This window comes from Tripterygium wilfordii, chromosome 16 (genome assembly GCF_013401445.1).
Source record: "Tripterygium wilfordii isolate XIE 37 chromosome 16, ASM1340144v1, whole genome shotgun sequence".
Classification (NCBI taxonomy): Eukaryota; Viridiplantae; Streptophyta; class Magnoliopsida; order Celastrales; family Celastraceae; genus Tripterygium; species Tripterygium wilfordii.
This window is the reverse complement of record NC_052247.1, coordinates 695,610-723,441: the sequence shown is the minus strand read 5'-3', so window position 1 is coordinate 723,441 and position 27,832 is coordinate 695,610. Positions and strand designations below refer to the sequence as shown.

The window sequence follows — 27,832 nt, the reverse complement described above, 5'->3', positions numbered from 1 at the left end:
ATAAAACCTTACTGGGCCTTTGAGAGCCCAAACTTAGTGAACCTTTGGCCCAATTAATTAACAAGCGGCCTACCCAATAAAACGACACAACACAATTGGTCCAAGCAGCACGAGGCCGAAGCCCACTCCTCTCTTGGAGAGAATCCTCGCCGTAACGGCAAAATCAATCTTCTTGATAACTCCAACGGCAGCAAATTTACGGCGTAAAGTTTTGGCGGTAAAATGGAACTGACATGACGTGTCGAAATATTACTGGAGAATCTAGAAATCCTGGTGTCCTTATAATATTATTGAGGATTCTCTTCCACCGATAGGGTTTACCAAAAAAAGAGGCAGAGAAAGGGCGGGAGAAAGAGAGAGAAAAGACGGGGCGCGGGAAACAACAACAGAGGAAGAGTGAGAGAGAAATAGTGGAAGATTAGGGTTCCTGACGAAGAAACGAAAGTAGCGATGTTCAGTGTTCGTCAATCTAACAAACGGTTACCGATGCAACGAAGGATTTAGTTTTTGACGGTGCTGGTTTTTGTTTATGCCAGTGATTGGTTGCTAGGAGCTAGGGTTTCTGGATACGGATCTGTAAGTCTCTTGCTTTTTCCTTGATTAATTATTTTTATTTTTTTTGCTAAAAAAGATTTTTTTACTCTTCGCAACTAGTTACTTGTGTCATATTTTCAATACATTGGAAAACAATTTTTCAGATTAAGAGATCAAGAGAGCTGCTTTTTTGTGTGTAACTAAGATCGGCCCAAATCCTTGTCGGAATTTTCTTTGTCGTGCAAAATTGTTCCTTTTTTTAATGAACATCTATTGATTTTAATATCACTATGTCAAGAGCTCTTTTGTTTTACGTTTTTATGATCGTATAGGTTGAAGTGCCTGAGTATTGACATGTTTGGGATCTTAATATTTTGGTGTAGTTGGCGATAAAATTGATTAACGAGCTAGAGGGTATTGGATGGATCCTGCTGCTTCCAAGAAAATGGAGGGCGTGAAGTCTGATGTTGCAGATGCACCCGGCAATTCCTCTTCTAATAACAGAGAGATGGAAGCTGCTGAAGCGCGATTCATGGAATTATGCAAGGTTTTCAATCGTTTTATATGTCCCTGTTGTGCATTACTGTTTTCTTCAGTTTTATTTAATTCGTTTGGAGATTCTGTTGGACTTTACATGCTTGACTTGTTTCAATTTGCGGCGAATTTGTATCTTGAACTCAAAATGAGATTTAACTTACAGAGTGGATTTTCCTTGGACGATGACACTTGCTCTCAAGCTGTGAAGCTATTCAAAGAAACTGAGAAACTTTTGCTGACTAACATGTCAGCTTTTGGAAATGGAATGGTACTTCTTTCAGTATTCTTTTCTAATTTCATTTATTTTTATTTATATAAAAATAATGTGTATATGCACATATTCTGCATGAGTTATTATCATTGTGGCCACGAGGTAATTTGTTATACTGAAGTTAATTTAATTTTCATTAGCCTGAGGAAGCAGAGCGATTTTGGTTTGCATTTGTTTTATACTCGGTGAAGAGGTTACGTGAAAAGAATGAAGATAATGCTCAGCAAGGAGCTGATGGTAGTGGTTTTAACTTGTGCCAAATATTAAGAGTTTTAAAGCTTAGGTATGTTGGTCTCAGTACATGTAGGTAATTGATGATAGATTGCTTTAGTAGACTTTTATATATTTTGATCCACTGTTTGACACTACAAATGTTGGGTTTTGTAGCCTTGTTGATTTCTTGAAGGAGTTACCTCAGTTTGTCGTCAGGGCAGGCCCTTTATTAAGCAATGTGTATGGTGCTGACTGGGAGAGTAGACTTGAGGTATCTATATGTCAGAACTTTAAAGTGTTAGTGAAATAATTTGGAAGTTTGTTTAACTGCATATTGTCTCGCCATCTATTAATGCTTTTGTGTTCGCCTCTATCCTATCAGGCAAAGGAGTTGCAGGTCAACTATGAGCACTTGAACAATTTAAGCAGGTGCCTCCCGTTGTTTCAACTTCTTTGCTCTGGATGATTGTTTGACTGATATGTTTTTTTATCATTTGATATTTGATGCTGCTATGGGTTTTTCCTGCTTTATTTATGGTGGCATGTTCTATTGAATTTGAAGAAGTTTAATTGTAGTTTCCCTGTTCTGCTCTAAATGATTTATGACTTGCGAAACGAATATGCGAGTAATGTGAGCTTGATGTGACTAAAAAGTAGCATTCCTGATCTGCGCTGGAATGTTGTAGTGGGAGTACTGTGAAAAGTTTATGCTGCCAAACTAACCAAAGGATTTTCTTACCTTCGTTTCCTATCAGACTACTTTTTAGGGCCACCAAGGCTTACCTGCTGGATGATTTCGTTCTATGGCACAATGGTGCTCTGGGGAAAGGTCAAACATTTTTTGGATTCTGATAGACTCTATCTTGTAATAACTCAGAAATGAATTACGAAAGAGAAATACGTAATGTGTTGAGTCTATTACTGATGTCAATACTGTCTATTACAACTCCAGATTGAAGAAAAGCAAGAACAGATAACTCCTAGTTTCGAGGACTAGGACCTCCCAATCTCCTCAGAGACAACCAGACACAATTCACACCCCCCACTACTCTTGGTAGACCCTATAAACATGCGCAGCAAAAGAGTGCAGAGAAAATAAACTAATAATAATAATAAAAAGCCAAGTGTCCAAATCAAGTGCTGCCACGTCTTGCTCCTCTCTTAGCATATCTTTTGGTGATCACAGCTCTATCAATACTCCCCGCCAATTGAGCAACCTTGTCCTCAAGGTTGAAAGAAGGAAATTGAGCTTGAATAGTCTCCATTGACTCCCAAGTACTGTCACACTCCGGAACCCCTGCCCATTTAATCAAAACCTCTGTGGTACCATTGATAAGTTTACGCCCCTGTAGAACTGATTCAGGCGCAAAAGTGAAATCCAACCCCTCGGATAAATAATCAGGTAAAGGTTGGCTGACCAAGCCCAGTGAGGAAGCTTTCTTGAGTTGAGAGACATGAAAAATGGGATGAATAGCAGATTGTTTAGGCAGATCCAACCGGTAGGCCACCTCTCCAATTTTTTCCAGAACAGTAAAAGGACCATAAAAACGTGGGCTAAGTTTGAGACAAGAATGACGTGCCAGGGAGCGGAATCGATACGGCTGTATTTTTAGAAATACCTGATCACCTGAATTAAAAGAGACCTCCCGACGTTTGCCATCCGCGTATTGTTTCATCCGATTCTGCGCGTTAGCCAAATTGTCACGCAATTGAACCAAAATATCATCACGCTCCTGGAAAAGGGCCTGAACCTCTCCAACAGCAGTTGGATCCCCAGAATACTTAATAAGGGAGGGAGGAGGTCGCCCATACAATGCCTGAAATGGAGTCATGCCAGCTGAACGATGATAAGTCGTGTTATACCAAAATTCTGTCCAGGGAATCCATTTAATCCAGGACTTAGGATGAGTGCTAGCAAAGCAGCGCAAATACTCCTCCATGCAGCGATTAACTACTTCGGATTGGCCATCCGTTTGTGGATGGTAAGCGGTGCTCATTTTCAGCGTAGTGCCGGAGAGTTTAAACAAGGCGGACCAAAATTGACTCACAAACACTCTGTCTCTGTCTGAAACAATAGATTTGGGGAACCCATGCAACCTAACCACTTCGCTGACAAATAGAGACGCCACTTCCCGAGCTGTATACGGATGCCCTAATAACAGGAAATGGGCATACTTAGTAAGACGATCAACCACAACTAACACTGTGTCGAAGCCCTGAACCCGAGGTAAACCACTAACGAAATCCATTGTGAGATCCTCCCAAGAAGCTGTGGGAATGGGTAGTGGCTGTAAGAGTCCTTGAGGGCTAAGTGTTGAGTACTTGTGTCTCTGGCAGATTTCACAGTGGGTGACAAAATCCTTAATATCGGCTCGCATACCAGCCCAATAAAGGACATGAGAAACCCTTTTTAGAGTACGTAAATAACCCGAATGGCCACCCTGCGGAGTAGAATGAAATTCTGGCAGTAGTGCAGATATGCGGGGAGAATTTTTGGGCAGTACTATCCGACCATGATGCATAAGGCAACCCCCCTTCCACGAATAAGGATATCGGCTGGTTGGAGCTATAATGAGGGCTTGAACAATTTCTTTCAAAACAGGATCTCCCAAAACTTCGTTTTGTAACTCCTCTAAAGCCGGCCAAGTAACCTTAGAAAGAGCAGCTAACTGAATTTGATCCTTCCTAGCTATAGAATTGGTAGGATCAGTAGCTTCCCCATAGTCACTAGTCTCTCCTCTACGAGATAGAGCATCTGCCGCTTTGTTCCCACTGCCAGGACGGTACTGAATGTCAAAGTCATACCCTATGAGTTTGGTGATCCAGCGTTGCTGCCCTTCGTGCACTAGCCGTTGATCCAATAGAAATTTAAGGCTACTTTGATCGGTACGAACAAGGAATCTCCTCCCCAAAAGATAGTGTCGCCACTTCAATGTAGCAAGGACAATTGCCATGAGCTCCCGTTCATAAACTGACTTAACTTGGAATCGAGGGGACAATGTTTTGCTAAAATAAGCTAGTGGATGCCCCTCCTGCATAAGGACAGCCCCCACACCAGTACCAGAAGCATCGGTTTCCAGCACAAACAGTTTTGAAAAATCTGGCAAGGCCAACACCGGTACACTAACCATAGCTTGCTTCAATTCTTCAAAGGCCAAACGCGAAGAGTCATTCCAGCAAAAGGCATTTTTCTTTAACAAGGAAGTGAGGGGTGCAGCCAGTTTACCATAATTGCGCACAAAGCGCCGGTAATAACCTGTCAAACCAAGGAAACTACGTAATGATTTAAGGGAAGTAGGAAGTGGCCAAGTAGTCATACTCTGAATCTTGGATGGGTCTGCCTCTACTCTAGCAGCAGATATAATGTGACCCAAATATTCAATACGTGACTGGGCAAAGGCGCATTTCTTCTTGTTGACAACTAGAGCATGCCTTTGGAGAATCTCAAAAGCAATCCGCAAGTGCTGCATATGAGTAACCCAGTCGGTGCTGAAAATTAGTATGTCATCAAAAAACACGAGGATAAATTTCCGAAGAAAAGGCCTAAAAATGTGGTTCATCAATGCTTGAAAAGTAGATGGGGCGTTAGACAACCCAAAAGGCATTACGAGAAATTCATAATGGCCTTCATGTGTACGGAAAGCAGTCTTTTCTGTGTCTTCACTCCGCAGCCTAATTTGGTGATAGCCGGATTTCAGATCCAATTTTGAGAACAATGTAGCACCGCTGAGCTCATCTAGTAATTCATCAATTATAGGAATCGGGAACTTGTCAGGAATAGTAATCTTATTCAAAGCTCGATAGTCGACACACATCCGCCAACCCCCATCTTTTTTTTTAACTAGCAGGACAGGGCTGGAAAAAGGACTGATGCTCGGTTTGATAATGCCTGCGGCCAACATCTCCTTAACCAGATTCTCAATTTCAGTCTTTTGATAATGAGGGTAACGATAGGGGCGAATGTTAGGGGGAGTGGCTCCGTCGACCAATCTAATTGCGTGGTCATGAGACCTGGAAATTGGTAGACCAGAAACTGCAGTGAAGACTGTGTCGAACTCAGACAAGAGTGCTTGCAATTCATGAGACAATTCAGTAGGTAGGGACGAAACTGCTTCTGGCATAGTACCATGCTGTTGTAGCTGGAAAGCCCCAAACTCCACCAGGAACCCCAATTCTTCATGCTTCAGCAGTTTCAACATAGATTTCAAAGACACCAATGTTTTGGAAAGAGTTGGGTCTCCCTGCCAGACCACCTTCCTCCCTTCCAAATTAAATCGCATGGTCAGTGTTTGGTAGTTAGATGAGATATCCCCTAGAGATTGCAACCAAGACACTCCCAACACCACATCCGCACTACCCAAGTCCAGCACATGAAAATTTTCTTGTAATTCGACCCCTTGTATGACCAAAGAAATACCGTAACAGACACCTCCCCCTTGAACACAAACTCCATTGCCCACCTGCACAGTGAATTTACGGCGAGTGTCGACGGGGAGGCGTAAAAGGTGCACAACCTCAGAGGAAATGAAATTGTTCGATGCGCCGCTGTCGATTAACACAATAACTTCCTTACCCTCGAGATGACCGCGTACCTTAAGGGTACTATTATTATTGGAGATGCCGATGATAGAATGCATAGAAAGCTCCACCTTTTCTCCTTCTTCTACCACTTCAGGAACTGGTGGAGTGTCAATTTTAGACTCAGTTTCCTCCCCGAGGACCAGCTCATCAGCTACAATAAGGACCTGAAGCACCTTGTTCTTGCATCGATGACCCGGGTGATATTTCTCATCACAATGAAAACAAAGCCCTTTCTCCCGGCGGATCTGGGCGTCACGTTCAGAATAGCGGCGGAAAGAATCACGCTTGAATGTAGTAGGAGAAACAGTGGAACATTTGGGATCTCGATTCCCTGATTTTTGTTCAGTTGTAGATCGGGCAGGTTCTGGTGGTCGCCCTAAGCTCAATGGAGAAGGAGAAACACGACTAAAGGAGGAAGATGGAGCTTTTTGAGTTTGGGCCATCGGAACTAACTGGTGGGCCTGGAGTAAGGCCTCGTTCTTATCTTCAATCCTTTGGGCCAACTCCATAAGGCCCGCCAACGTGATAGTTGGGCTCAACCTGACTTCAGCCCTGATATGCTCCTTGAGGGCGTTGATGAAGGAGGCGGCGAGCATCTCCTCCCCCACGTCGTGGAGAGGTGCTGACACTTGCTCAAAAACTTCCCTGAGTTCAGCTACAGTACCGGTTTGGCGTAAAGAAACGAGTTGTTCATGAGCACTCCCAACCTGGGAACTACGAAATCGCCGCAACAAGGCTGCCCGAAACGATGGCCACGAAGAAATAGGTGACCTGACCTCTGTCCACTGGAACCAACCCAACGCCTTTCCTTCCAAACACACCACGGCAACTGCTACTTTGTCCGCATCGAGAACTTGGTTCACAGTAAAGTATCGCTCCATCCGAAACAGCCATCCACCGGGATCTTCTCCAGAAAACAAAGGCATCTCTAAACGTCGGCGTGGGAAATCACCATCAATTGCCGAACGTCGTTCGGGTTGAAGATTCTCATCAGGGACATGAGAAGAATCCCCTTCCAACTGCACCTTACCTTTATCCACCACAGAACGTCCACCCAACAACTCTCGCATCTCTGCCATGTAAAGCTTCAACGTCTCCATATCAGTTTTCAGATCTCCAACTGTGTTCTTCAACTCCCCAACATCCTTTTCCAAATCGTCTGCTCGACCTTCCATTCTAGATTTAACCATAGCAAGGATCAAAAGCTCCGATACCTATGATAGACTCTATCTTGTAATAACTCAGAAATGAATTACGAAAGAGAAATACGTAATGTGTTGAGTCTATTACTGATGTCAATACTGTCTATTACAACTCCAGATTGAAGAAAAGCAAGAACAGATAACTCCTAGTTTCGAGGACTAGGACCTCCCAATCTCCTCAGAGACAACCAGACACAATTCACACCCCCCACTACTCTTGGTAGACCCTATAAACATGCGCAGCAAAAGAGTGCAGAGAAAATAAACTAATAATAATAATAAAAAGCCAAGTGTCCAAATCAAGTGCTGCCACGTCTTGCTCCTCTCTTAGCATATCTTTTGGTGATCACAGCTCTATCAGATTCTGACCTTAATTTGATAAATTTCTAAACCGAGGAATTGATTTAGAAAGGGTCTGCGAATTGTCTTATTCATCAAAATATAGATCAGAAAATGCTGATTTAACATGGAAATTTTGTTCTTTGTATAATTAAACCTTGTTATGATAAGATAAGAATTTTTTCCAGAGTACAACTTTGCTATCTCTGATTTTATTTATCACTATTTGATGGTATCAGGCTCTACAAGCGGGCATATCTAGAATTCTTCTTGACAAGTGATGCAAAGGATGATGGGAAGGTGACTTTTGGCAGCTTGACTGGGAATGTGTCTGATTATCATCGTTTTGGGTGGTTACTGTTTTTGGCGCTTCGTACACATACATTCAGCCGCGCCAAAGATCTAGTAACTTGCACAAATGGTTTGGTTTCCGTACTGGTAAGTTACAATCCTATTATGTCTTCCCATTGGTCACTGGTATTGAGATGGTAATTTGGCTTAAGAGTTCAGAGTCCTATGTAAAATAATATTGCTATTAAAGTTGTAAGGTTTAGATAACAAAAGGTCACCTAGAAATAGTATTATTTACACCATATGTCTTTAGGTACTTTTGTTGCAATCATTCTGTTATCATTTCCTGTTGTCCAATACCTTTTACAAAAGTAAGTTAGTGACAAAGTACATCATAACGTTCTTCACTTTGTTCTAAAATTTGACAGGCTATTTTGCTCATTCATGTTCCTGTTCGCTTCAGGAAATTCAGCATCCATGAATTTCCAGGATTTGGTAATCATCTTTCTTTATTTTTAGATTTGGTTGGTTTACTTCTTAAATTCTTCGTTGGGGATTGGTGATTTTAATGTTTAGACTTTAAAATGTATTCAACGGTAGTTTATCATTTTCCTCATCATTTAGAGTGCAGTATAGATCTAAACTGCTTTCTTTCGTTTGTGGTTCAGTTAAGAAAGGTGACAAAGATGTTGACTTGCCAGCATCCCTTTGCAACATCTATGAAACATCGGAAGATGACTTGAGGAAAATAATGGGGATGGCCAATAACTTAATAACAGATATACTGAAGAAGACACCCCTTACTGCATCTGAGTGCAAAACTGAAAACTTGGAAAGTATTGATACAGGTTTGAGAAGTTTTTCGTATAATTTAGTCGCTAACATATTTCTTTGTGGAATCTGTGAGATTTGTTGATGATAATGAAATCTGACACTTCCATGTGCAGATGGTCTGACATATTTTGATGATCTAATGGAGGAATCATCTTTGTCATCCAGTTTAAATATTTTGGAAAAGGATTATGATGATGCACTCCTTAACAAGGGTGGACTGGATGAGAGAATTTTTATTAGTGAGGACAGTCTGCTTGGTTCAGCAGGGACCTTGTCTAGTGGTACTGTTAATAGTGGTGGTGTTAAGGTATGGTACAGTCGATAAGCCACACTTTGAAATCCCTTTTGAAAGTGCAGCTGCTAAATTGTACCTTATATGTTTCTACAAAAGAACTTATAATGAATTCCTTTTTCTTTTTCCCCTTTGAATACTGTAGAGAAAGTACGATTCAATAACCTCACCGGCAAAGACAATTACAAGTCCTCTCTCTCCCCATCGCTCTTCAGCATCTCATGCAAATGGGATTCCTAGTGGTGCAAACTCGAAGTTGGCAGCCACACCTGTAAGCACGACAATGACAACTGCTAAGTGGCTCCGGACCATCATTTCTCCACTTCCACCAAAACCATCTGCTGACCTGGAGCGCTTCCTGGCGTCATGTGACAAGGATATGACTAATGACATTATGCGCAGGGCAAATATAATACTGGAAGCTATATTTCCGAGTAGTGCTCTAGGAGAGCGTTGTGTGACTGGAAGATTGCAAATTGCAAACCCGATGGACAATATATGGGCAGAAGAGCGAAGACTGGAAGCAAAGAAGTTGTATTGCAGGGTTTTGGAAACCATGTGCAAAGCAGAGGCCCAAATATTGCATGCAACAAATTTAACCTCTTTATTAACTAACGAGAGGTTTCACAGATGTATGCTTGCCTGTTCTGCAGAACTAGTTTTGGCAACACATAAGACAGTCACAATGTTGTTTCCTGCTGTTTTGGATAGGACTGGCATCACCTCTTTTGATCTTAGCAAGATCATTGAGAGTTTCATTAGACATGAGGAATCTCTCCCTAGAGAATTGAGGCGGCATCTCAATTCATTGGAAGAGCGGCTTTTGGAGAGCATGGTATGGGAAAAGGGCTCGTCAATGTACAACTCCTTGATGGTTGCAAAGCCATCCCTCTCTGCAGAAATAAATCGTCTTGGTTTATTAGCTGAACCAATGCTATCTCTGGATGCTATTGCTCTGCATATTAACTTTTCTTCGGGAAGGTTGCCTACTGTGCCTTCTTTTCAAAAGCACGAAACTTATCCAGGTAATGGTTCACGTTTATCACATGCTATGGCAATGCACAGAAGTATTGTTAATAAGCTTTCATTCTGCCTCCAATGGTTGAGTGCCATTACATTCTCATTTGACTCTCTTTTGTTATTTGGCCATTTTTCAGGTCAGAATGGGGATGTGAGGTCCCCAAAGAGGCCATGCACTGACTACCGGAGTGTGTTAGTAGAGCGGAATTCCTTCACATCACCTGTGAAGGATCGCTTGCTGGCTTTCAGTAACCTCAAATCAAAGCTACCTCCTTTGCAGTCTGCATTTGCAAGGTACTGTTTTGCACTTTCACGGAACTGAAATAATTAGCATAATATTGCTGCTACCTTTGTTCTTACAATCAGGAGTTGAATTTCTGGATATTTGTTTGCAGTCCAACACGACCAAGCCCAAGTGGAGGAGGAGAAACTTGTGCTGAGACAGGGATCAATATATTCTTTAGCAAGGTATTTGGCACGTCCTATTATGGAAAGGATCTGAGTTGGCCCAGTCATGTGGCATAGATGTTAAATTTTGTGTATTATTATGCATGCCGTTTCTACTACATTCTCCCTTCCCTCCTTGGGCTGCCTGGCCTTTTTAACCCTCAGGTGGAAGTTGTCATTGTTTAACTGACTTGTGAGTGCCCTAGAAATTTTCAGGTGGGGTGTATTTATCATTTTCATGCTAAATATGATGCGTCAGTGGATATTTAGTTTTGGTTGGGTGTGGTCCATGTGGAACAAGAATACTGGACTTTTAGAGCCATCCTACGTGATGTTTCTTAGAAATGGTTGGAGGATTAATGATAACATATTTACTGCAATCTGTTAGTTTGAGCAATTCTGTGGCAGTTTGGGATTTAATATTTTCTGTAGTGCCTCTGTCTTTTTGTACAATTTTCTAATCAAATTGCTATTCTAATTTGAATATTCAATGTTAATGATGAGTTTTTTTTTGACATGGGTTCCACCTAGGTTCACATTGAAAAATTTTGTGTGCTCGAATGCTTTAGTGTGTCTCTTTCTTACTAACTGTTGTCAATTTACTGCCTAGATTAATAAGTTGGCTGCCGTCAGAATAAATGGTATGGTGGAAAGGCTACAACTCTCTCAGCAGATTAGGGAAAGTGTCTATTGTCTTTTTCAACAGATACTTGTTCGGCAAACATCTCTTTTCTTTAACCGTCATATTGACCAGATCATCCTGTGCTGTTTCTATGGCGTTGCGAAGGTTTGCTTGTAATGTCAATAGTTATGGGCTGCCTTGTGTTGTTTTTCTTATGCCATTTGTTTTTCTTATTCTGGTTACTTATGGACTTACAGATTAATCAACTAAACCTGACCTTTAAGGAGATCATCTACAACTATAGGAAGCAACCGCAATGCAAACCACAAGTTTTTCGCAGTGTGTTTGTTGATTGGTCATCTGCTCGTCACAACAGTGTATGTTGACTAACTTAATCTTTTAGCAGTCAATTTTAGTTTTGAAAACTGACCCTTCAAATGGTATAACAGAGAAAAGGGCAGGATCACGTTGATATTATTACATTTTACAACGAAATATTTATTCCTAGTGTGAAGCCTCTGGTACTGGAGATTGGCCCTGTTGGATCAGCGTCAAAAATTAGCTGTGGTCCTGCAATCAATACTACTAATGATGGTGTGCTTTCTTTCTTACTCCCTTCTCTGGTCACTCACCTCTCCCAAAATAACATTTGATATTAGTTTTGATATTGTGGGTTCTTTTTCGTATCTTCTTGTCAAGTAGGTCATTGTCCTGGGTCTCCTAAAGTATCTTATTTTCCAAGTCTCCCTGACATGTCCCCCAAAAAAGTATCTACAACACACAATGTTTATGTCTCTCCATTGCGTACATCTAAGGTAATATTCTGCAATTCGAATTGTTTTCATTTTGTGTACCTCTCTTGCAGCCTCCATGATGGTACTTCTGTTGTTTGACATGGTTGATACTGTCATATACTAGCCATGTGTCATAAATAACATGTTTTATTTATGTTTTTAATCTCTGAACTCCTGTGATTGTTATTGAGGCAAAAAAGGAATGGAAAAAAGATTTACGTTGGTTGGTTGGTGATGATGCGTTTCTGTGATTTTTGGCATAGAGTATCTTCATGCTGAACATTTTTTTGGCTGTAGATGGATGCTTTAATCTGTCACAGCGCAAAAAGTTATTATGCATGTGTGGGAGAGAGTACACATGCTTACCAGAGTCCTTCAAAGGACTTGACTGCTATCAATAACCGCTTGAACGGGTATGTACCGTATGTTCCTTTATTAAAGTGTCATTAGTACAAGTTTTTCTTTCAGTTTTATATCAATGGAGTTCATCGGTCTTATTGTAATAATCAGTAACCGGAAGATCAGAGGCATGCTCAACTTTGATGACGCTGATGTTGGCTTAGTTAGTGATTCTATGGTGGCCAACAGCCTTTACCTTCAAAATGGGAGTTGTGCATCTTCGTCAGGTGCACCCGTGAAAACTGAGAAACCTGACTCATGATCTAGTGGTTGTTTACTTTGTAAATTCTCATTCTACTAATCCTTACATTTTCTGTATATACAGTGTGTGACATGGGGTTTTGGCTGTGCGGGTGAGTTGTAGAGCAGCTGCCGCCAACCCCATGCGCTCTTTTATGTTAGATACTAATTTAATAAAATGTGTCTTTTGGGATAAAGGCTCGGTTGATGATGATGATGTGCCTTTTGGCTTCTTCTAAGACTTGTTTCTCGTATTTGTTTTCGAGAAAGATATGAAGCATTTTTGCTGTTGGCTGGGGTTTGAGTTGATTTATGAATTCAAATCTTCATCATGTATCTATATATTTTGTGTAATGGGTAAAACCTGATCGATCTTCATCTTCCTTATCTTATGGCATACTGGCATGACTGGTTTGGTAGATTTGCTGCAAGTAATATCTGTCATTTGCTGGAGCAAAATCATGTGCTTGGTCGCCTCAGATTGGGTTTTCATGGATCATTGATCATAGAAAGTGAAGCTGCACTGGATTTTTATGATTATAGGTAGCTTCATACCAATTGAAGTTGGCTTCCAACAGCTCAGGTAATCAGTGACAGGAAGGAATTTGTAGCAGCAAGCAACATTTTAACTTCATAGCCTCAACAAAGCTAACATGTTTTTTTTTAGGGATGACAAAGTTATATCCGGATGACGATGATAAATCTGTTCGGCTTGGATTAAACTAAGTTTAGATGTTAGATCATTCATGGACAATGCAAGATATAAATTTGGGTATGCCAAATTAAAGTTAAAAGAAGACAATCTATTAAGAATCGATTGAGTTAAGCATATGTATAAAGGTTTGATTGTGATAAGAAATATATTTTAATAGATAGTGGGCCTAAATATTTTAATTTTATTGATGGACAGAACCATAGCCCAACACTCAAACCCCCAAACACAAAGGCCTCAAAGCTGATTGTAGGCCTATCAACTATGAAGCTCAGGCCTTTCGCTTCTTTCTTGGACCGACGGGTCCAGCCCATCTGAAAATTTTACCGAACTTGTGAAATTAGACAAATATCAAGCCCAAGCCCAATCTTTACTTATGAAAGGCCGACACAATAGGCCCAGCCCAACTAGGTTTAGGCCGTCAACGTCCGATATATGTCTTGCGTGTTTAAACCCTACCCTCCATTAGAAAACCCTGCAAGTCGAAACCTTCCTTCAAAACTCTTCGAGGAGTCGGAAGCCGATTTGGAAGGAAAGGAGCTTACTGCACGTACGAGCATAAGTTATATACACACCAGAGACAGTTTCAATGGAGACAAAGGAAGAACAGATGGTGGTGGGGAGAAGATCAGCGGAGTCGCCGGACTACGGGCCATTGCGTGAGCTGGTGAGGCACCACATAGAGTCATACGATCACATGGTGCAGTTTGGATTGGATACCATGTTCGAGTCCATCAAGCCTGTCGAAGTAAAAGATCCCTCCACCGATATTACGCTTAGAAATATCCTTTTTCTTACAAGTTTCAGTTACTGTTTTTTTTTTTTGCTGCTGGGTTATGAATGGAATTAATGTTTGTACTTAACTTTATCTTACTCTGGTTGAGTAAGCCTATGCTATACAGTCCTGTAAAGGAAGGTACAGTGAAGAACATGAACACGCCTCTGCTTCCTTTCGAAGTGAGTTGTAGTTCTAGATTTCAAATTTTTAAATATATTTCAGTTGTATTTCCTTTTTTTTTTTTTTGCGAATAAGTTGGATTTGTTTCTGTGAAACAGTGTCGACAGGCGAAAATTTCATATGCTGGAAAATTCACTGCAGATGTTTGCTTCCAGTATGGTGGTGCTGGTGCTGCTGTTATCCGGGAAAATTTTAATCTTGGGCATTTTCCTGTAATGTTAATGGTAGGTTTTCTTTGTTTCTGATTTCTAAAGTTTGCCTCTGGTTGTGTTTTGAAAGCTTGAAAACAGCCTTCTTCTTCCTCTCCTCTTTTACAAAAATGATCCAAGTTACTCTCGATTTGAATTTATTTAGTCTTTTTTTTTGTTTCTATATTTTAAGCTTGCCTTTTGCCTGCGTTAAGTGTGGTGGCTCAAGCATTGAGAGGGTTATTTTATACCCTCTTTTTAATAAATTAAGTTTCTCATTGAAAGTGTTTTGCTATGCAGTCTATGCTTTGTCACTTGAAAAGTGCTGATCCAAAGATATTGGTTTCGTGCAAGGAAGAACCGACAGAAATGGGTGGGTGAGTAACTGTCTGCTTCGTTTTGAAAATCCATTGTCTGAAAATTTCATTGGCATCTATGGGCTTTAGATAGTAATTTTCATGATGTGTTATCCGGAAATATTTTGATGGAACTTCTAACTGAATGTATATAATATGCTGGTAAAAGTTGCTAATGAGCACATATTTTGCATGTTTTATGGAACATGGCAATAGTTACATTGGTAAATGCTAATGTTATCTGGTAACTACTAATGGAACTATGACAGGACAAATGATAAGCTAGCAGAATGTGCTAGTGCGCACATATTCATTGTGTGGTTTATGGCACATGTTGCATCATTTTTTGGTTGAGAATCCTAGTATGTTTGAAAAATGGTTAAAGAATATACCGGGGCGTGCTTTGTGGTAAACGGAGTATGAGAGATGCGATGACAAAGACCACTTTTTTTTAATGAAAAAAAGTATTCTATTAAATAGGCACCGAGTAGGTTCAAACAGTACACTATTGTTGTTTGATGTTTGAAATACATTCCCTCACATTGCAATTAGTTTCCACCATACCTTTAACCAAGAACAAAATATTGTAGAACCAAAAGCATTCAATAATACATAACGAAGTTTCAACCCCTCTGAAAACATTATTGTTGTTACATGCCATGTTGTCCGGCTAGTGGCCATGCAGTATCCAATCCATCAATCCCTTTGGACTCTGGTTATTGATGGGTAAGAAAAGGGTATCATTTGATCTTTGATATCCTGGCAGCAAGTCTGCAACCCACTTTGTAGTGTATATTAATGTCTTTCTTGTCTTGTGCATTAGATTTTCAGTCCATTGACAATGAAGGAGAATAAGATCGACATGTTAATCCTCTTTGTTGCATAAGTAACATCTAACCAAGCCAACGCGTGTCATTGAATGACCATATATCAATTATACAAAGACAAATCATATTGTCATCAAAGTTTTTTTATCCCAAATAAATTTGGGCTGGCTTTATGAATTCGTAAAAGTGGTTATTTTTTCTTAAACTCCATTGTTTAATGTTTATTTGTTGCTTTATGTAGTTACTTCATTTTGAATGGGCTTGAGAGAGTTTTCCGACTTGTGATCTTGCCGAAGCGGAATTATGTAAGTGACATTGCTTGTCTTAGGTATACATTTTGTGGTATTTGCAGGTAATTTTTAATGACTGTTTGAGCAAAAATTCGTTGAGCTACTCTATTATAAATTGTTAAATTACTAAACCAAGTATACATAAGTGATAGCTGCTTAGTTGGCATTCTTGTTTGTGAGCCTGCTAAGTACGCAGGGATTGATGGTGGGACTTCTTAATTCTTATGAAGTTCTTGGAATTTTTATTTGTTTCTTTGACGAGTGTTGTACAGCTTAATGAGTGCTTATTTTGCAGCCAATGAGTATGGTGAGGAGTTCATTTTCTGAACGGCGGGAAGGATACACTGATAAAGCAGTTGTTATAAGGTTTAAGATACATTTATTATTATCCCATTTGATTTTTCTATCGGTTTAAATTCGGTTTCTCAGGACATTAATTTAATAGTTAGCCTTATATACATTGATTATTGTGCAATTGCATACATTCAGATTTTCAGATGCATCTGGTTGAAGTTGAATATAATATGTACTTTCTAGATGTCAATTTATCTAAAATCACTTCTAGCTCATCCATATTTCAATATAAACAACCTTGTTGCAGCATTTTAGTCTAGAAGTTTGGCTGATATCATACCATGTTGGTGGAATGTTAACTCCGTTCCCCATAATTCATATTTGATTTTCACAGGAGACTAACTACAATTTTTTTTGTAGTAATTGATTATGTTGGTCAGCCTACTGACATTCTTATTCTAGGTGTGTAAGAGAGGATATGTCTGCAGTAACAGTTAAATTATACTATCTTCGCAATGGAAGCGCAAGACTTGGATTTTGGTAGGTCATTTCAAGTTTTGATTTGTTACTAGTTACTGACTTTTTTGAAGACTATATAGTGACTTCTTGTAAATTATTTTTGCAGGATACGGAATAGGGAGTACATGCTTCCTGTTGGCATTGTTCTTAAGGTTTTTTTGTACCTGTTTATTTCCATCATCTCATGCTTTTGTGCTTCTTAATGTCGTATGTAGTGTAGGAAAAAATCAATTTCTTCATATGGGTTCTTGTTTACGAGAACTTTATGCATATTCCACATGAGCAGCACTTTTACTGGGATTTTATTGTGTTGGTCCTGCACTTTATGATACTAAAAAGTATGGTGCAAAAATGATTGTTCGTATGGATGGTTATGAACTAAAGTGCTTAATGAAATCTTCTATTGTTTTCTGAAATGCTGATGGATTGCTATACTGTTAAAGTTTCGCGCCCTCGCTCCGTTTTTACCAGCCTACTAATTGCTATGCCTTTTTGACAGGCTCTTGTTGACACTAGCGACCGTGAGATTTATGAGAATTTGACATGCTTCTATGATGAGAAATATGAGAAGGTAAAGGGCGCTGTTGGGACTCCTCTTGTGGGTGAGAGAGCAAAAATTATCCTTGATGAACTTCGAGACTTGTCTCTTTTCACTAGGACACAATGTCGACATCACATTGGTATTCATTACCCTTAACCTTGAACTATTTTGTCTTAAAAATATTGGCTGTCTGTTTTGATTCCCTTCATCATAATTATAGGGCAGCACTTTCGAGAAGTCATGATTGGGCTGGAGAAGAAAAGTTTTTCTGATGTAAGTCACATTCTGTCTTAAAAATATCTACTTACTCTTTGCAATGGGAGATGATTTCTCCTGTAGTATGTGTATTCAGTATACTTCATTAGATCCCGGAACTTTGTGTTTATGTCAACTAGTTTGTCTTTTCTTATTGTGGTAGGTGGCTGATGCTGTTCTGAAGGACTACATATTTGTTCACCTAAATAACAATGATGACAAGTTCAATCTACTCATGTTAGCTACAACCTCCCTTTCTTGATCGTCTCTTATTAATATAATTAAGCAACATTGCCGCTTTTCTTGTTGGTTATTCTTTCTTGTATGCTGATTTAGCTTCTTTTCTTTAGCTTTATGGTTCAGAAACTCTTTTCACTTATAGATCAGACATCTGTACCAGACAATTCGGATTCCTTACAAAATCAGGAAGCCTTACTTCCTGGTCATCTGATTACTATTTATCTCAAGGTGGGTAATCAATCAGGGCGACATTTGTTCCCTTATTTATTCTTGGTATGGTTGGGAATTTTTTTTTTTTCTATGATTTTCAATGTTGTGGATGAACAAAAAATTTGTTATCTTCCCTTGTAGAATAAGTATCTTGCTTTTGTCTTCCTTCTTGAAATTAATCTGATGTGGGACGTCAAAACCTGGGTAGCATTTTACTGCATATTTACTGATATGATTGGTGAAGTGCAAGATGTCTGATAATTGGATTTATACAGCTGAATACGGTGACATTGGTCTAAGACTCATATGTAATCTTCATATCTTCCTTTTCCCTCCACCGCTTTTCTATGTTTTAAGTTTTGTGAAGTATAGGATGTATTACATTTTATTACTTAAAAGAAGAAAATATATGATTCATATTAGCATATTACATTGTGGTTTCTAGGAGAAACTAGAAGAGTGGCTACAAAAAGCAAAAAAGCTCCTTGAGGATGAAATTAGTGACAAAAGCCCAAAAAAAGCTTTTGACCTCTGCAGCTGTATGTTATACTCTTTCCTTGTAATTTCTGCTCTCTTCCTACTCTCTCTTGATCATTTGTTTATATATTTTCATTGCTGCCTACTGTTTGTATGGCATTCCTCTTGTTATCATGTCTTTGCTTGATAAGCTTAAAAAAAAAAAAAACACTCCCGTGCACAAGGCTCTCGCAGTGGGCGGGGTTGGGAATGGATTGGGTATACACAGACTGTACCCGACATAATTTGTGGAGAGGATATTTTGAGGAATTGAACCTGTGACTTCTAGGTTGCACCTCTACCGTTGGGCCACATGTTTGATAGGCTTTTGCAATATATTTTTTATGGAATCCATTAGAAATTTGTAGTTTTCATGTCAATCTTAAGCCGGAAGAAGGTTTAAGAAGGCCACACGGTAGACACCCTTGTTGGCCTTGCAATAAAATTAATTTTTCCCTCAAAAAAAGAAGGTTGGGTCTCTGTTTTTGTTTTCCTTTTGTAAGGTATAAATTTTGCTTGTTTTATGACACTGATTGTATCGGTGTTAGTAGTTTTCCCTCTTTCTTTTAACTAAAGAAATTTATCTACTGTGGAATAGAGTAGTGGAACTTCTATGGTGCAGAATCAATTGTGTTTCTGTTTATTATCAACTTCTCCCACTTTTCTAGCAATGTTGTACGCAGTACGGCTTAAGGTTTCTACTTTATTTTACTTGAGTTAATCAATCAACAATTTATGATAATATGCATATGGGATTTGAATTTGCCAGTGTGGGTATGTGCTGGCTTACTTGTAGTGCTGGAGAATGTTCCAGATACCCTGCCTTTAGTAGTTTATTGTCATTTTCTTGTTGAAAAGCCAAGCTTAGATAATGTGCTGTTTTAGAATCTTATTCAGATGCATAAGTTTCCCACCGCAAATGTAAATTGATTTCTCCATTCTTTTCTGAGTAATGCAGTAGCACATGTCAAAAAGGTCATTGATAAAAATCCTCTGAAGCAAATTGGTCCAGCTATTGAGGCCATGCTACGGTCTGGAGGATTAGCTACACAATCAGGCCTGGATTTACAGCAGGTATTGTCTTACTGGCAATAACTTTTTACTGCTCCTTCAGCCGATTTACCAATCTTCTCCTCAGCCGAGTCTTCCTCCTGATCAGGAAGCTGCTAGTTTTTATTTGTTAGACCTTCTTGGCCTTTACTTCTTTCCCGTAAGCATTCATTATTGCATGGTAGGATCCTATGATCTGGATGAAGTTCAAGCATAAATACACTAGAAAAATCTAATTCGTAAACTTTTACGTAGATTAACTGCAAAGAAGTTCCACGAGTATTTATGTTTTTCTGTACTGCATTGACTGATATTTGCTTACATTTCTTTTTTCTATTGCGAGAAAAACCAATTTGCCCAATGTAGTAGTCAAACCACTTCTTCCATTTATATTTTTCCATTGTTGCTTTGAACTTTTTAGTCTATGGTTTAGGTGAATAGTGTGTAAGGCTGTAACAATTGATGGGTCTTACAGTATGCAATAAGAGGACATGGTAAATGGTAATCGGCTGTCAGATGTGCATAATCTAGTTTTTAATTTGATATGCCTCATTTATCTTGTTCAAAAACAAATTTATGTTAGTAATTTAGCAATTCTTACTGGCTTACTTTTCCATCCGTAAATATCTTTTTAGTTCCTTCTAGAAAACTTGTTAGCCAACTTTAACTTTGTACATAATTTTCTGAATCATTCAATCATTTATAAATTTCGTGTCTTCATTTGCTAATGTATTTTTTTATTTGCTTTCATCACTACATTTGAGTCCCGATTTGTGTATGCCATTTATGAATACTTGATGTTTCATTTAGAGAGCGGGCTTCACAGTCCAGGCGGAGCGGCTTAATTTTCTGCGATTTATTTCATTTTTTCGATCTGTTCATCGAGGAACTTCTTTTGCTGGACTTCGGACAACAAGTGTTCGGAAATTGCTTCCTGAGTATGAATCTGTTTTCCATATTCAGCAAGGCTCATGATTTACTCTTGATAGTCATATTTCTATCTTTTCCCTCCATTTAACCTTTCCTTTTCCTGGATGTTACAGATCTTGGGGTTTTCTTTGTCCTGTCCACACACCTGATGGAGAGCCATGTGGATTGTTGAATCATATGACCTGCACTTGTCGTGAGTTCTTTTTCCTTCTCTTCTAATGGATTTGTATCTTCTTCAAATGTAAAATACTCTAGTGCTGTACATCGTCTTTTTTCCCTATTCATCGTCGAGAAATTCCTGGCCAAGGCATGGTGTCTGCTTGGTGCCTGATTTAATTGATAGGTGCAATTCCTTATTTTGTTAAGTACAATCATGGAAAAAAATGTTTCGTCAATTTTAGCATAAATCTTGCTGTGCCTTTTCCTTGTGAAGCAAGTCATTTCTGGCTTATTGTAATTTCAAATGCTAACTATGCTACTCATCCTTCATGGTGATTTTAGTATTGAAAAGTACGAAGATGGAATTAGCTTTGTGTGAATGTTGAACCTTTGAGGTTTAAATTTTTTCTTTTGCAATCAACAGAGCAAAAGAAACAAGAGTTTGGTTTTCTTTGATAGGTTTCTAACAATGTAGCAATAACTTTTCACACTGTGTCTTGTGTTTCAGGTATTACATCACACATTGATTCGAAAAGGGGAAATAGGGACTTTTTTAAAATTAGAGCGTCTATTCTTAATGTCCTAGTTGGCATTGGAATGACATCTTCATTACCAAAACTTGTTAAAGCTGGTCCTCCTCAAATTCTCCATGTTCTTCTAGATGGTCGTGTTGTTGGTGTTATACCCTCCAGTGAAGCTGAGAAAGTTGTCTCCCATTTAAGGAAATTGAAAGTGTTAGCAAGTTCAGTGGTCTGTTTTCCTTCTTATTACTTTTTTTCCGAGTTTTTTTTTTTTTTTCATTTGTTGTTATTTCCACTGTTATGCCACATTAAGAATAAGCAATTGCAGATTCCTGATGATCTGGAAGTGGGATATGTTCCTCTGAGCTTGGGTGGTGCATATCCTGGTCTGTATTTGTTCACAAATCCTTCTAGATTTGTTCGCCCAGTTAAAAATTTGTCTATCCCTTCCAATGAAAGTCAGAATATTGAACTTATTGGACCATTTGAACAGGTGAGTTCAGAAATTCATATATGTTTGTTTTGCTAAATCATTTTTAGGTAACCATAAAGCAAAGCACAAATATTAAGATCGCTAACCCGAATCTCTCTCTCTCATAATTATACTGCATCCCATTTGATCGCAATTTGTTTTATTTGTATCATACAAGGTTTTCATGGAAATAAGATGTCCGGATGGTGGAGATGGAGGAAGAAAGAATGCCTTCCCTGCAACTCATGAAGAAATTCATCCAACTGGAATGCTCAGTGTTGTCGCTAATCTCACACCTTGGTCGGAGCATAATCAGAGCCCACGTAACATGTACCAGTGTCAGGTTTGCTTGTGTTGATCATAGCAAGTCCTTAGTTGTATAATGCTATTGCTATGCCTTGAATCTTCATGTGTTTGTTGCTTACTTCTGTTTGTTCACAAATTGTAGATGGCAAAGCAAACAATGGCTTTCTCGTCAGTAGCTCTTCAATTTCGTGCTGATCAAAAGTTATATCATCTTCAGGTATGGTTCATGTTTTCTGCTGTCTTGATTAGGTATGTGTGACTGTGTGACCTCGCATGGAACTATAAAGAAATATCTGGGAACTGACATTTTTGACCTTGATTATTTAATTGTTAAACATGCCAGTCTTTTCCTGCATCTAAATTGTGATTATTGGTGGAAGAAAAAATTTTGAGAAGTAATTTTTTTCATCCTGTATCCTGCGTACGCATTATTTTGGGTGACATGGTGAAACATTAGTAAGGGTCAGTGTAATTAAATTATCCTATATGCATTATCTGGATAAAGATTTTTTATGGTTGCTCTTTATAACAAAAGTATTTTGGGTGTTCAGACGCCTCAAAGTCCCATTGTACGCACGAGTAGTTATACAAAGTACAGCATGGACGAACATCCATCAGGTACAAATGCAATTGTTGCGGTGCTTGCATATACAGGGTATGTAAATTAAGTACTACTATTAGGTTGATTTGTCATCTATAAAATTATGAATTAATTTGACTTACTCTATTCAGATACGATATGGAGGATGCAATGATTCTGAATAAGTCATCTGTTGATCGTGGGATGTGTCACGGTGAAATATATCAGGTTCGCCCCCTAATTTTTGCTTAATGTTACTTTGAAAAATAAATTTGCAGGAGGTTTAAGAATTGGCTGAAGTAATAGCTTGCCACATCTCTGGGTATATGTTTGTTGTTTTTATGTTCACTTCATCTTGTTGGAATTTCAGCTTATTATTGTTCTATCCTGTGTCTTGATTTTTTAATCTACAACTGCCCATTCATTTGGATTTTTATATAACTGCAAATTTCTATTTACATACTTGCCCACTCTTTACAACTTCTTATTGCAGTTTGTAGGAGACCCTATAGTGCAATATTGTCAATGAATCGTGCTATAAATAAGTATGATGTCTTTATAAATATTGATCAATAATAGATCTATTCAAACGATCCAATCAATGAGAAAGACCGAAAGAAATAAAAATGGTAGCTAGAAAACTAAGCTATAAAAGGCATTAATGCAGGTTAAAGGAGATCTTTGGTATTCTCTCTTGTTACTTCTGTATGACTTCTTGCCACTTTCAATGGACTTGGTTTGGATATTTTGTTTTCCATATATTTTTTTATTACTTGGCCAGTCCAGATATCAATAAAAGAGGTTTAGTGAAACCCAGTGCACAAGGCTTTTTTCCATTTTGGGGTATAAGAAGGATCCGTATGAGAAACCTAAGCTCTAACTTGAATTGGGATGTACACATTGAATGCCCATGTATACTTTTTGGATAATGTGTAAGCTGCTCTCCAAGTGAGGGCTACGTTGGATCCAACCCTGGAGGGCAAATAAAGCAGGGCCATTGTAAGCTAGATTCATTCTCGTAAACAATATCTTTCATAGGACAGTAAGTTAGATACTGTTGTAATTTCATATTTATTGACAATTATCTATATTCGGGTGTAGTGTTAGTTTAGCTAATAATTGCCATCATCATAATATTTGGCAGACGGAGACTATTGATTTATGTGATGGGAAAAGCAAGTCAGATAGGATTTTCAGAAGAAGTAACATTGATAAGTCAGTTCTTCCCTTGATTGACGCTGATGGACTTCCGTATGTTGGTCAGGTAGCCTCTTATGTACTAGTGTTTCAGTGTTGACTAATTTTTGGAATTCAATGTTAATGATTATTTTCTGATTATTTATCTCAATGGAATTCAGATAATACATCCAAACGAGCCCTATTGTAGCATTTATAATGAAACAACAAGTACAACAAAAACCAACAATCGAAAAGGTTCTGAATCTGTTATAGTTGACTATGTTGCGGTCGATACAAAGAACAAGAAGGATATTCAAAAGGTAAGTAAACATCCTTTCACTTGGAGTTGTGGATCATATCTGTTGTTGAATAATTGACTAGAACATGTTATTTTAAAAACAAAAACTGGTTCTCTTAGCATAACATCATTAGTTGGACTGATAAAGGTGTTGTTTAGGGTGCTAGTTCATTCCCTTCACCCTCAAAAAATTACAAATAAATAAAGAATATTACTCCACGTCTCCACATAAAAAAAAAGGGTAAACAACTCTCGTGCACAAGGCTCCTGCAGTAGGTGAGGTTGGGGACGGGGACAAACAGGATGTATGCAAACCTTACTCCCACTTATATGTGGAGACTTTTTCTAGGTTGCACCCTTGCAATTCTACCATTGGGCTACATGTTCGCCTGTATATAACCCCACTACTTATGAATAAAAAGTTGGTTATAAGAATTATTATGTGGTGCTTTTTTAGGTCCCTCTGAAGCAAAATTTGTTCAACTCTTCCCTCTTTTGTGCCAATCTAGTGTCCTCATTTACTATGGTCCATGGATATGTGCGATAAATGCTTTTGCTTTGGATTTGGCAGGATATGCCAAAAATAAAATCTACAGGAATATACCTGGATTAACTGTGGCCATACTCTTCCATACCAAAAAAGAAATACTTTGGTCATATTCTTTGGCTTATTGATCTGTGTTTCCATTACATTCAACTTCCTAATTTGAGTAATTTCAGAATATTAAGTTTTGAATGTGAACTTAAGATCTCATGGCCTATCTTCGCGATAACTAGTAAGTGTTTTGTAAATCCATTTGTATGGAGGTCATGGTCGGACCAATGTATTATTGACTATTGCTATGAAAATAAATGCACTTCCTTTTCCATTACTAAAATGTTGTGTTCTGGTATGCTTTGCATGTTTGTGTTTTACCTTGTGCATTTTGAATTGTTTTTTAGCAATTTTTTTGTTTGAACAGGTTAATATACGATTTCGACACCCTAGGAATCCTGTTATTGGCGATAAGTTTAGCAGTAGGCATGGGCAGAAGGGTGTGTGCTCCCAGTTGTGGCCAGATATTGATATGCCATTTTCTGGAGTCACAGGAATGCGTCCAGATCTTATTATTAATCCGCATGCTTTTCCTTCAAGGATGACTATTGCAATGCTTTTGGAATCTATTGCTGCAAAGGTACTAGTAGACTAAGTGAAAAACTTCAATCTTGATTGTCATTTTATATTATGCAAAGTGAATAGATGAACTAGTAGTGGCGTCACAGACATTCTCAATGAAAGCCGGTACTATTATTATATCTTTACACCAAAGAACCAAATTTCTTATCATATTTGGGAAACTTGAAGAGACTTGATCTCCCTTTGGTAAATAAGGTTTATAAACAAGCACGCATCATAATAAGTAGATCCCCCACCCCCGCAAAAAAAAAAAGACAGGAAAGTGGAGAGCTTTAGATACTTGAGAAATGGTTATGCTTTTTATACGTCGTGTGGTCCCCATTCATGTAAATCTGTGGTAGTATCCTCTTTATATTTTATAAAGTAAATTCATCTATATTTCTTACTTCTTTGTATAATTAATTGCATTTCAAGCATGATGACATATGCTTAAGTATATTGTCACAGGGAGGCAGCTTACATGGACGGTTCATGGATGCAACACCATTTGCCAGTTCAGTGAAGGAGAGAGCTAATGAGAGGGATACGACATCAGAGTCTAAATCTCTAGTCGATGAGCTCGGTGAATTGTTGAGGGAAAAAGGCTTTAATTATCACGGTTCTGAGGTATTATATAGTGGGGTCTATGGAATTGAACTTACATGCGAAATTTTTATTGGGCCTGTTTATTACCAACGGCTACGGCACATGGTTTCAGACAAATATCAGGTAAGCGCTTTTTTCGTGTTCCTTCTTTGACAATATTTTGAAGCTGAGAGTTTGAGAGTTGTGAGTCGTGACTTGTATTCCATGGTTTAAGTCTTCTATCAGTTGTATCTATTACAAGTAAGGCAGCCTTGCAATGATAATAATGGTCATGATGAAAACAATAATAACCATGATAATAATGATGTCAACATTTCTTCAGTTTCTATTTACTAATGTGTCTTTAGGCATTTTGCTTTGCTTCATGTTGGCGGCCAAAGTGCCAAACAGCTGAAAATTTTTCCTTTGTTGGTAGAAGGAAAACTTGCTTGTGCGTTTAAAAGGGGTTTCAGTTATCTAGAAATTTTTGTTTATTAGTACAAGGATCAACAGCATGAGCTAATGAGCCTCTGATGGATGCAGTGGTGTGCACCATTAGTAAGCTGTCTCATGATGCCAATGGCTACCAGGCATTCTGGCATGTGGATTGCCACAAAATTTGCATGGCAAATTTATTCATTGGTCTAGTACACTTCCCCTAAGTTATAGCTCAGTGATAACTGGACTTGAACTTTATTAGTTAGGTCAATATTTCAAGATTGAATGGTGCCTTGACAAAAGCTTATGGCAATAATTTACTGATCTACCTGGTCTAGTTGGTGCAAAATTTATGATTCAGTGACCAGGTGTCATTCCTTTCTGAAAAATCAAGTTTATGAACTCTCAAACACTAGTTATTGATCCTCTCTTTTTTTTCTTCTTTCTTATATGTTTATTCACTAAAGAATTTTACATACTCGGCATTCAGGTTCGGTCCACCGGAAGGGTTGACCATGCCACTCGACAGCCTATTAAAGGAAGGAAGCATGGTGGAGGTATCCGCTTTGGGGAAATGGAACGAGATGCCATGCTTGCTCACGGGGCAGCGTATTTGTTACATGACAGGCTGCATACATGTTCTGATTATCATGTTGCTGATCTGTGTTCACTATGTGGAAGCATCCTCACAACAGTGTACAACCAGTCACAAAAGCGACCTGTCCGACAGATAGGAGGGCTACCTCCTGGAAGGGCTCCCAAGAAGGTCACTTGCAACGCATGTCAAACAAATAAAGGAATGGAGACTGTTGCCATGCCTTATGTTTTTCGATATTTGGCTGCCGAACTGGCAGCTATGAACATAAAGATGACCCTCCAGTTAAAAGAATAGAGTAGCCTGATAGCTTATAAGTGGTATTATAAGTGAAAGCATACTTCTCTGAAGAAAGGTGAGTATCGACACGGAACAGAAATCCTCTACTATGCTGAGAAAAGTCCGTCTTCCAATTAGGGTTTCGACGTAAGAGGCAGGGGTGGTTCAGAATTCCTTTTCCCCTGCATATGTATCATTTATTTTTAATAGTTTATCGATATATTTCTGTTTGTATCAGAATTGTTGTGTAATCATCTAAGGCCAATCTTTTGACTGCCAAATTTCTTCTTGTACATTTCTAGGCCTGTGTTGCTACTAAATTATCTTACATATTCGATTCATTATAAATACTTTCTTGTGGAAATGCCCACCGAGTCGGGTACTACATTTTTCCCTTTTTAAGGGCTCACGCTCCGGGTCTCACATCTTGAACTCTAGGGCATCGGCTCATGTACCGGTCCATATTAGTTCGTGCCAAGGAAAAACACTTGGTAGTAGTTTGCAAGTTTAACATATATTATGCATTTCACTTCTTTCTCTGGGATGTTAGATTTAGAACACTACGCCCCTTCGTACTCAATACCTCGCCCAGTATCACCAAACTTGACAGCTCCTTTGTACTCAATACCTTGTCCAGTATCATCAAACTTGACAGCACAGAGATTTGTGACCTCCTTACTTGAGCTTGCGTACTACATTTGTTGTGTGTAGAGGCTTGTGATCCCCTCACTCGAGCTAGGTACTACATTTGGTGTGTCCTGA

General features: G+C 38.7%; 2 protein-coding genes across 2 annotated transcripts; both read left to right on the top strand.

Annotated features, from left to right (window-relative positions):
• Positions 1 to 312: 312 nt before the first annotated feature.
• Positions 313 to 12,855, top strand: LOC119980486 (retinoblastoma-related protein-like). The gene is made up of 19 exons (XM_038823191.1): positions 313 to 576; positions 918 to 1,081; positions 1,235 to 1,339; positions 1,483 to 1,625; positions 1,730 to 1,826; positions 1,938 to 1,984; positions 7,917 to 8,115; positions 8,397 to 8,463; positions 8,637 to 8,816; positions 8,916 to 9,109; positions 9,240 to 10,119; positions 10,252 to 10,408; positions 10,510 to 10,582; positions 11,172 to 11,348; positions 11,441 to 11,560; positions 11,633 to 11,777; positions 11,886 to 11,998; positions 12,275 to 12,390; positions 12,488 to 12,855. The coding sequence occupies exons 2-19, from the start codon at positions 956 to 958 to the stop codon at positions 12,636 to 12,638; spliced, it is 3,090 nt and encodes a 1,029-aa protein (XP_038679119.1). The 5' UTR covers positions 313 to 576; positions 918 to 955; the 3' UTR covers positions 12,639 to 12,855.
• A 933-nt stretch (positions 12,856 to 13,788) lies between these two features.
• Positions 13,789 to 27,459, top strand: LOC119981365 (DNA-directed RNA polymerase I subunit 2). Its single transcript, XM_038824454.1, has 27 exons — positions 13,789 to 14,110; positions 14,203 to 14,285; positions 14,385 to 14,510; positions 14,775 to 14,851; positions 15,899 to 15,962; positions 16,243 to 16,313; positions 16,704 to 16,781; positions 16,867 to 16,912; positions 17,260 to 17,440; positions 17,522 to 17,574; positions 17,720 to 17,793; positions 17,907 to 18,024; positions 18,452 to 18,545; positions 19,481 to 19,596; positions 20,383 to 20,510; positions 20,616 to 20,695; positions 21,170 to 21,411; positions 21,511 to 21,675; positions 21,833 to 21,997; positions 22,103 to 22,177; positions 22,512 to 22,615; positions 22,693 to 22,768; positions 23,685 to 23,804; positions 23,899 to 24,039; positions 24,980 to 25,192; positions 25,642 to 25,902; positions 26,687 to 27,459. The coding sequence occupies exons 1-27, from the start codon at positions 13,918 to 13,920 to the stop codon at positions 27,086 to 27,088; spliced, it is 3,546 nt and encodes a 1,181-aa protein (XP_038680382.1). The 5' UTR covers positions 13,789 to 13,917; the 3' UTR covers positions 27,089 to 27,459.
• Positions 27,460 to 27,832: the final 373 nt, after the last annotated feature.